The 9,971-nt window shown below is 55.0% G+C and overlaps 1 protein-coding gene across 3 annotated transcripts; it reads right to left on the bottom strand.

The window, feature by feature from the left end:
- Window positions 1–4,242: 4,242 nt before the first annotated feature.
- On the bottom strand, window positions 4,243–9,971 carry LOC120699266. Of its 3 annotated transcripts, XR_005685352.1 has the most exons (4): window positions 8,732–9,971; window positions 6,932–8,646; window positions 6,105–6,598; window positions 4,243–5,049 (listed from the first exon to the last, which is right to left on the bottom strand). XR_005685352.1 is itself a non-coding variant. In XM_039983194.1 (2 exons), the coding sequence occupies exons 1-2, from the start codon at window positions 9,802–9,804 to the stop codon at window positions 7,032–7,034; spliced, it is 2,688 nt and encodes an 895-aa protein (XP_039839128.1). In that variant the 5' UTR covers window positions 9,805–9,971; the 3' UTR covers window positions 6,926–7,031. The 3 variants fall into 3 exon arrangements, 1 of the variants encoding a protein (XP_039839128.1); XR_005685351.1 differs by having other exon boundaries at window positions 4,243–6,598; XM_039983194.1 differs by lacking the exons at window positions 4,243–5,049; window positions 6,105–6,598 and having other exon boundaries at window positions 6,926–8,646.

Here is a 9,971-nt window from a genome sequence, read left to right as displayed (position 1 = left end):
CGAGGGTGGTGGGTTGTCGAAAGCGCGGGGGGAAAAGGAGCAGTTCGAATCTCCCGGCTGAACACCCGGGTGCCCGGAGCCTCCGGTGACTCACCCCTGTCGTGCTCGAGGTCGAAGCATCCACCCCATCGAGGGGTGTACTTTCTGCCGTCGATGATGTAAAGGGCGTCGCCGTCGCCAGCATGCCCGCGCGTGTCGTGGAGCCGCTCCCTCGCGGGAGCCTTTCCGATGCGGTCGTGCACCGAGGGAGCCTTCGCGTCATGCGCTACGGCTGCCTTTCCTTCCCCCCTTGGCGGAGTGTGCACCGAAGCTTCGTGTTCCTGGCGTGCAGTCCCACCGGGCTGCTTCAGGGCTATCGAGCGCATGCGAGACGCAGAGCACTCGGCCTGCTGCACAGCAGCTTGCTCGATGAGCGCCTGTGTCTCGCGGCGCAGGTTGCGACCCGAAGTCGTTGACGGCTCGGGCATCGCTTGGAGTAGGTAGGCCACAGCGACGAGTTTTTCACCAGCTGTTTTCAATTCTGGAGGTTTGTCGACATTGTCATCTGCAAGGATCCGCTCCCGGGCAACGCGTGCCGCCGCCTGGGCATGCACGCCACACGCAATGTGCTGTTGCTCGAGTGCGGTGCGCAGCTCCTGAGTCTGCCGACGCTGCTTGTCGAGCTTGGCTTGAAGCTCCTTGAGCTGCGCCAGCTGTGCCTGCCGCACCGCCGAGCTTGACAAAGAAGAAGGGGCCTCAGCCGGCGCCATCGGCTGGTTTGCCTGTGCGTCTGCCCCTCCGTTCCCGTCATTGCCCAGAGCGTTGTCCTCTTGCCCGTCCGCGAGCTGGACCATGAAGCACTCCCGGGCGGGATCGTAATCCCCCTCGCTGGAGTCCTCAGAGCAGGTGAGGTAGTAAGCCGTCGCTAGCTGGAATGAGCGGAAAGCGCCGGGGTCGTGGACCCCGGAGTAGTCCTCGGTCGTGAAGTTGTCCATGAAGAAGTTGATGTCGTCGGTGATCGAGCTCGCCGTCTCGGTGTAGGAGTCGTTAGGAGATGATGCGATGAGACTGCGGATCGACAGGAGGTGATGATCCGGCAGATCCTCGTACTCGGCGAAGTTGGTGCTGGACGAAGAAGTGAAGGACGCAGCGTTGCGCATCCCGATGGGGAAGGGCGACGCCGCAGTCGCACCCCCCTGGGAGGCACTAGGGCTGCAGTTGACGATGGTGTCAGCACAGCTAATGCCGAAGCACGTGATGACGAAGCGATGGCCCCGTCGGCCGCGACGCTGAGCCGTGACATGGCAACCTCAACCCACGTAGGGGAGCTGAAGCGTGCCGCCCGGCGCCGCTCTGCGCGCGCTTGTTTCGAGTGCTAGGCCGAGCGTCTGTTATGCCGGGCTGGTGAAGTCGGAGTGTCCGGGTTGCGTCTGGGCGAGAGGAGCTCCATGAGATAACCATTGCCGGTTGCTCTGAACTCGAGACTCCCAAACCAGATAACGTATCCTGCTAGGAGCGGATCCGAGACGCCCATGGGGTATGGGTTGGATCTGCTCGCCATCCCTGGAGGTCAAATGGGAACAAAAGAGAAAATGTCATGCAGCGAGTCCCTACCTGGCGCACCAACTGTCAGTGTCCTGACCCGGCGGTCCGGATCTCAACTAGTAATGCTGCGTGTTTCCTCATCCCAGATGTTGATGCAAGAGGCAACACAGTAACGCACGGGTTTATCCTGGTTCCGGCCGCGGGGCCGTACGTCCAGCAAGGGGGTGTGCGAGGGCACTGTATTATCTTGCACCGGAGGTGCCAGTAGTAGGGGGTACAGGCGAGGCGAGAGAGGGAGGGAAGCCCCCAGGTCTCTGCTAGAGGAGAAGTCAATTGAGGCGAATGCCAATATCGGGTTCTCAGTGATGCTGAGTGTTGCGTTCTATCGAGTGGGTCCGATCGCGTGATGTTTTCGACGTCTAAGGTGACGATCTCCCTTAAAGGAAGCCCGCCTCCTCCATTTATTGTCACAAGGAGGGACGGTGTACATGCGCAGGGGATCGTGGAAGTCGTCGTTTTCCCCGAATCGCGGGGGTGCAGTGGTCGAACACTGTAGGAAGTACACTGTGGGGCATGGCGTCGGGCGTGGCAGTCATCCTAGGTATCGTCCTTGTCATGCGGAGATCGCGTCGGCGTCCTGCCAGCCCCAACAGAGGGCGTGGTCGTCGCTGTAGGGTGTACCGTCTTCCAAATGTAGCGTGGCGGCGTTCCGTGGGCCCTGCAGGTCAGGGTCTTGCATATATACGTGCACCAGCGGTGATGAGGCACGCGGCGGTCCCGGACTCCCCTGGACGGGGTGCTGGCATGTGCACTAAGGAGGTTCGGGAGTCACATGGAGATCCCGGACCCCCCGAGGGGGGAGGTCCGGGACTCCGGCTGCTGGTGCTAAGCGTCCCTCCTTGAGGGGCACGTGGCGACACCGGACCCCTTCCCGAGCAGGGGACGGGTCCGGGGCCGTAGGTGTGGTGAGGTGGAGTCCGGACAGCCGGAGTTGGCAGAATAGTAACGGGAGCTGTGCCGAGCACGTCTCGTCCCGTGTCGCAGGTCCCACAGTGCTGCCACAGCGTCCAGGATGGCGGAGCAGTGATCGGAGTTGGCGGACGGGACTCCGGTCACAGCCACTGTGGGGAATGGCGGCCTGATGTCGTCTGTCCTGGGCGCTGTGGAGGAGTGGTTGGCATTTAATGCCTCCGTACGACGGACGAGTGAGCGGCAGGGACGTTTGTCTTCTTCGTCGAGGGGTGGCCTCGAGCGAGGCGAAGATGATTTGCCCTGCTCGAGGGTAGATTCGCTACCCACGAGCGAGGCAGAGATGTTTTGCCCGCTCGAGGGTAGGTTCGCTACCGTCGAGCGAGGCGGAGATGCGGGGCGCAGTCGAGGGTCTCGATGGGAGCCCTCGAGCGAGGCGGAGATCGCCCCGCGGGTCCGAGGGGGTGCGGATGGGCCGCATGCTGGGTTTCTTTGAGTCCTTTCCCTTCTTCTAGGTTGGAATGAGGTCGTGGGCCTTCGTGGGCTCAGTTGCCTAATATGTGTTTGTGTTTTTAGGGTGATCTTAGTACCCCAATTAGGGTGTCCCTAATCGTGGTACCCGACAATCCCGTGCAGCTTATCTCTCAGCCTTTTTGCGCTGGTAACTTTCTCGCCTTTTTGCATACTTCTCTCTTGCCCTTTGCCGCTTAGCTTCCCTTTGATCAGTGGAATCACCTGCAATTCTAAAACAATCATGAACATATCATTTGTTTATTCATCACAACAATGAAGTACAAAAGCTTATAATTACATTTTTTTATTAAAAGTAGACATGAAAAAATAATACCTGCGCCCACAGCATGGGTAACAAGTGTCTCATGTGATTGTTGCTTACGACGATTCAATGTGTTTGTGGTATCTCCAAATGGTCAACGGCCATTCATTGCTAAGAAAAATATTTAACTGATCATGCATCATGGATTTTTGTTAACAAAGACATCTATAGAATACATGGTTCCCTATTAACCAAAATTATAAAAAATTAGCTTCAATCAAGTAGCCCGCCACATCTTCTCTGGGAATTCACTACAGAATTCAAGTAAAAGTACACCTGAAGAATGGATTTCAAACTCATCAATCAGTACATGACCGGCAGCAGCTCGATTTTGCAGCGAGGACTGCCGTCTTTGTGGTGAAATCGAGATGTTCTGTGGGATTTTTGACCAAAGGGAATATTATTAGTAGTGAAATAGTAGCTAGTAAAAGTTGTGTGTGTATATATACACGTATTATTATTGCTTCTGCTTCATGAATTATTTTAATGTACTCTGTGTGTATATTGCCTTTCAGTTATTTTGATTGATTCATGAATTATTTAGTTCATTTTGCTTTATGAACTTTCTCCGAGCCCGATGCCAATTCCCGACATGCGGCGCCTCCTGAACTTCCTTTCCCATTAAAAAAAATTGGGGTTATTTTCAAGAATCCCCATTTGTCGTCACTAGTATATGTCACTACTACGTCAGTAGGCGTGGTAGGCGGCAAGAGAGAGCACACTATGTCACTACGTCAAGTTGCATCAGTCACATCAAATCAGCAGTGTTTTTCCGCACCGCATGATGGGGCGACGACCCGTCGCGCTGACCAAGAGGCGTCTTCCTTCCGTGCGTTCTGTTCTATGAGATTGACATGCAGGTCCCACACATGAGATGAGGTCCAGGACACTTCATGCACGGTGGACCATGCATGTTTGATCATGCCAGATAGCTAGATATATGTATATAATATAATACAAATCCGATCATTCCAGATAGCTAGCTAGATATACGATACATCACCACAACATCATATATAATTAAACAAACACAGACACACAACATATATACAACTTGCACCAAGCATCATCACTTGCTTGTTTCCACGCTCCGACAATGCTGCGGCGCGTCTCACATCCTGCTGAAGGCGTAACTCACCGGGCCATTGAAGTACCGCATCCAGAGGTCGAACTCATGACGGATGCGGCACTCCACGCTACAATACCGGATGATGCAACTCCTCGCATCCCCCCAGCGCCGGTATTGCGCCCATGTGCAGACATGGGGACCCTCGATGAGCATCCCTGATGGGTCGACATCGCGATCCGGAAGCTAGAGCCGGTAGGCAATTGTGTGGAGGTCCTGCCGGACCAAGTATCGCTGCAGCGACAGGCCGTGGTTCTCCCACCGGCCGTCACTGAGCGACGGGCCGCCGCTGATTCCATGGAGCAGCGCTAGCGCTTCGTGGTCTGCGGGGTTCAAACGGTACTGCAGCATTGCCAAGAAGTACGCCGTGCCGGAGTCCCTAGCGACAGCGGCTTGGTTGACGAGCGCCAGCCCGGTGGCGCGATCCCGCGCGTCATCAACATCTCCATCCCAGCGTAGCATTCGGCCTCGCGATTACCAGCGAGGTGCAAGCGCTCCTCGAAGCCCAATCACCCGACCCCGGGCCAGCTCAGGCGCTGACGAAGCTCCCGAAGCGGCAGGCGATGGAGCACCTCGGGGTTAGTACGAAATAGAACTAAATTAGAAAAATTTAATAAACAAATTAATAGGGTCAGTACGAAATAGAAATCAAACATCTAACCAAGCAAAACAACGGAAAGTCATAGCAATACATAACTATGAAATTCATAGTACTACACAACCATGAAATTAAGATATATAGAGAATAAAGAGATAAGGTATGACTAGATCAACGAAACCATCATAAATCAGTATTAACAACGTTAAGGGGTCTAGGGGGTCTTCAAATCAAACCAAACATTTCACTAAACTAACAAAGTTGCAGGTTGAGGGGGAACTGCATGAACGGAAAAGGATTAGGTAAGAACTAAGCTAATATGAAAAAAAATTACACAGAGTAAAGTAAAACATTGCTTCGAATAAGATAGATCAAAAAAATCTACAGAAAATTGATTCAACAAAAAACCTAGCTAAATTACACAGAAACAGGAACAAATCATTGAAAGAGAACGTTCTAGAAGACAATAACAAGGGAGGATCTGCAACTCTTTAGTTGAAAATTAACATCAATTGAATAAACTAACTGGAAATCAACAATAACAGGGAACAATCTGCAAATCGACAGTATCCTTGTAACTAAACACAACTGAGGAACAAATAATAGTATAAAAAATTACAGCAAAAAAATCGAAGAAAAAAACAACACTAGAAAGCAAGCAACCCAGGAGCAACAATTTCAAAATCGACAAGGGAAGTAACCAAAAAATGCGGGGAAGCTAAACAAAGCCAATCATACAAAGTGAGCTCGAGGAGCATAAGCAGAGAAGCGAGGGGTTACAACGAGCATAAACGGGCACCAAATCGAAGGGGAAAAGCGCAGAAATCAAACAATACACAGTAAACACCTACAAATACATGAGCGAAAAGCACGAGTTAGGAGAGAAATCTATGAATCGCCATCCCAAACCACCTATAAACTAAGCAGAGATAGGGGGAGAAGAACAAAATAAGAACGAAATTAACAACAAGGCAAGGAGCAATCGATGCACAAACAACATCAAATTAACCAACCAAATAGAAGCAACGAGGAGGAAGAGCAAATCGCCTGACCTGAGCAGCAGAATGAGAGCTACCAGGAAGAGACGAGAAGAGAGCGGCAAAACAGAAAGGGGAAAGCGAAATGGAAGAAATGGGGAAAGGAATCAACGAAATAAAACATGCGGTTCCTAAAAAAATCAAACAATTGACACTGACAAGTGGGTCCCACCACATGCAGCCAGACAAAAAAAACCGACAACCACCACATACATCCAACGCACAGGAACAACTCAGCCAAAGATCGGACGTTGCAAAATTCGGGTGCTGGAGCCCGTACAAACACCTGAGCAACGTTTAGCTTTCTTCTTTTTTATTTCGTCTAGATTTAATACTCCATGCATATAAAATTTCTATTCGATGTGATAGTTTTAGAATTTTGCAAGTAAAACAGGCCTTGCTTGCAGGGTAAGATGCTGCAGCTAGGGAAAAGGAAACTCATCACATTCACAAGTGCCTCACCATTGGATCTCAGAAAGCTGAAGGCCTGACAAGGGGGAGAAAACTAACGCCGTGTTTAGTTTCAAAAATCAAAATTCCAATTTTTTTTCCGGCACCTGTATGGAGATTTAAATCTAGATGAAATAAAAAACGCATTGCGACTGCTGCCTGTAAATCGCGAGACGAATCTAATGAACCTAATTAGGCTGTAATTAGATGCTAAATTGCTATAGTAATGCTGCATTAAACAACCTATAATGACGGATTAATTAGGCTCATTAGATCCGTCTCGCGATTTACAGACGAGTTCTGTAATTATTTTTGTGATTAGTCTATGTTTACTACTTCAAATGTAGAAAGATGTTCTTTAAAAAACTTTACAGGAGGCAACTAAATACGGAACAAGAAGAGCACATCAACAGAGGCAGCACGCTACTCTACAGAACGGGACAGAAAAAAGAAAAGAAAAGAAAAGAAAATAAACTGCACAAACACCCAGCTTCAGCTAGCTTGAGCGAGCTGGACCTGTCCGTTTGCCCCTTCGTTCTGCTGGCCGGAGTTGCCGAGGATGTCTTCTTGGCCCCTCCTGAAGAAGCACGACAACGCCACGTGGACCACGAAGTAGGCCAGCACGGCGACGACGAGGGCGGTGACGTAGCCGGCGGTCTTCCACGACCGGCTGGAGCCGGCCGCGTAGGCGATGAGGAGGCCGAGCAGGTCCAACACGATGGTCGTGTTCATCACCCCGAGCCACCAGCGCCACCACCACTTCTTGTGCAGCGACGGCGGCAGCAGGAGGACGACGACCACCACGGACGCCACGAAGGAGATGGAGTTGCTGTAGAAGAAGGTCAGGTACCGGAGCCTCCGGTTGTCGTGCATCACCGGGTTGCCGGCGGCGTGCCCCCCGCCGTCGTCCTGCCAGACCCCGCCCGGCGGCGCCAGCCCGGCCTGGTAAGTCCCGCTCGCCACCAGGATGCCCAGCAGCATCAGGTACTTGCGCTTGGCGTGCAGCTCCTTTTCCACCTTCTCCTCTGCCGTCATCACCGTGGTCACAGGAGCAGAAGGCTCCCCTGCCTTGATGTTCTTCTCCAAGTCAGCATTGTCGTCCATGGGTTTCTCTGCTCCGCCGTCGGCTTCCGTGGAACTCTTCTTCCTGCTATCTTTGTCCCTCTTGAGATTTCTGTCATGGATCGCCAAGAACACGACAACCCCCAGGACGACGAAGAGGACGAACCCCGCCAGCGCGAAGATGTAGATGGATGTCTTGAGATGCTGCGTGCTGCCGGCGGCGTACGCGCCCATGATCCCCATCATGCCGGCCGCCGTGCAGACGGACAGCGCGTTGGTCCGGATGGCCGGCCGGTAGAGGTTGGGGTTGACGAGGACGATGATGAGGGCGATGGACAGCATGAAGCTCGCCGAGTTGCAGTAGAAGAAGGCCTTGTACCGGCGCGGGTAGTTGCTGAGCAGGACGGGGTCGCCGGCACGGCCATCGTCGTCGTTGAGCAGGAAGCCGCCCGGCGGGGTCAGCCCGGCTTGGTAGGTGATGGTGGCCGCCAAGATCGCGAAGAGGAGCAGCCGCTTGCGCCTCTTCTCCAGCTGCGCAGCCTTTTTCTCCTCCTCCTCCTCCTCCGGTGGAGCTTGACGACCATGCCGTCGTGTGCTGCCGTCCTTGCGGTCCAGCAAGACGAGATGGATCACCACGTAGACGAGGGCGGCGCCGGCCAAGGCCACGGCGTAGACGGAGGTGCTCACATCCCGGGAGCTCCCGGCGGCGTACGCGCCGATGAGGCCCAGCAGGTCCAGAATCATGGCGGTCTCCAGAGCGTTGTGGTGGTGCAGGGTCTTGTTCCGGACAAGCACGATGACGACCAGGGAGGCCACGAAGGCCACCGAGTTGCAGTAGTAGAAGGCCTTGTACCGCCTGGGATTCGTGGTCAGCATGATTGGGTCGCCGGCCATGTACCGGCCGCCGCCGCTGCCGTCGTCGTCCTCCCAGAGGCCGCCCGGCGGGTTCAGCCCTGCTTGGTAGGTGATGGCCGCTGCCAGAGTGGCGAGCAGCAGAACAAGCGAGCTAGCCCTCTCCAACGCTTGAGTCTGTTCCTGCTCAACACTGACAAAATCGCAGAGAAACTTAACAATCAGTGTCTAAATTGCTGAGAAAACAGAATTGAATCTCGAATTAACTGTAATAGTACCTGCCGTTCGCATTGCCGGTGTTTGGTTCTTCAGTGCTCTGCTGCCCCAAACAAGATGGTTTTGTGTCACGCAGCCATCCGGACACTTCATCACGGATGCGTTTGAGCAGTTTGCACAAGCTGCTCTGCTTTATGGCATCTTCGCAGAACTTAACAATGGCGGCCAGAATGAGGATGAAAACGATAACGGCACCGACCAGAGAGTTGACATAGATGGTGGTGTCGATCTCGCGGCAGCTGCCGGCGGAGTAGGCCCCGACGAGGCCGACGAGCGTGACGGCGATGAACCCGTAGAGCTCGAAGGACCGCACGTTCTGGCTGAAGGAGAGCTTCTTCTCGAGGAGGATGACGATGATGAGCAGGGACGCGACGAAGGCGGTGGTGTTGAAGACGAAGAACGCCTTGAGGCGCGCGTCGTGGCGGCCGCCCTTGAGGATGGCCCGGCCTGGGCGGCGGCCGCGCTCGTCGTTGTCCCAGAACCCCCCCGGGGCGCTGAGGCCGGCGAGGTAGGTGACGCTGACGGCGAAGGTGGCGAGCAGCATGAGCACCTTGCGGAGCATCTCGGGCGCGCTGTCGACCGTCCGGTGCGCGCGGCGCCAGGCCAGCGCCGTGTGGGCGGCGAGGTAGGCGACGACGCCGGCGAGCAGGACGAGGGAGTAGACGGCCGTGAGCGCGTCGCGGAACGTGCCGGCGGCGTAGGCGCCCATGAGGCTGAGCAGGTCCAGCACCATGACGAGGCGGAGCGTGCGCAGCGGCGCCAGGCTGGTGCTCCCCCGCTCGTGCAGCGCGGCGAGGATGAGGACGAGGACGATGACCACGAGCGAGGACGCGAAGGCCGTGGCGTTGCTGTAGAAGAAGGCCAGGTAGCGGGCGTAGCTGGTCTCCCGGATGATGGGGTCGCCGGCGACGCGGCCGCGGCCGGGGTCGGCGTCCTGCCACACGCCGCCGGGCGGGTTGAACGCCGCGCTGTACGTCACCGTGGCCACCAGCGTGGCCAGCAGCAGGAGGTACTTGCGCAGCCTGTACTCCCACTCCCACGAGACGCCGCCGCCGGCGCCGTCGGGATCCGCCATCTCCGGCCGCCTCGCGCTCACCTCGCCACCCGTGCGGCCGCCACGAGCTAGCTATCTCGGTCACTCTCAAAGTCTCGGCGAGTGAGCTCGCAGCTTAGCTAAATGCGGCGGGCAGCGGGCGGCGTCGGGCGAGGCGGAACGGAACCGTGCGGAGGAGGAGGGAGAGT

Source organism: Panicum virgatum, chromosome 3K (genome assembly GCF_016808335.1).
Source record: "Panicum virgatum strain AP13 chromosome 3K, P.virgatum_v5, whole genome shotgun sequence".
Lineage (NCBI taxonomy): Eukaryota > Viridiplantae > Streptophyta > Magnoliopsida > Poales > Poaceae > Panicum > Panicum virgatum.
This window is presented reverse-complemented; position numbering and strand designations above follow the sequence as displayed.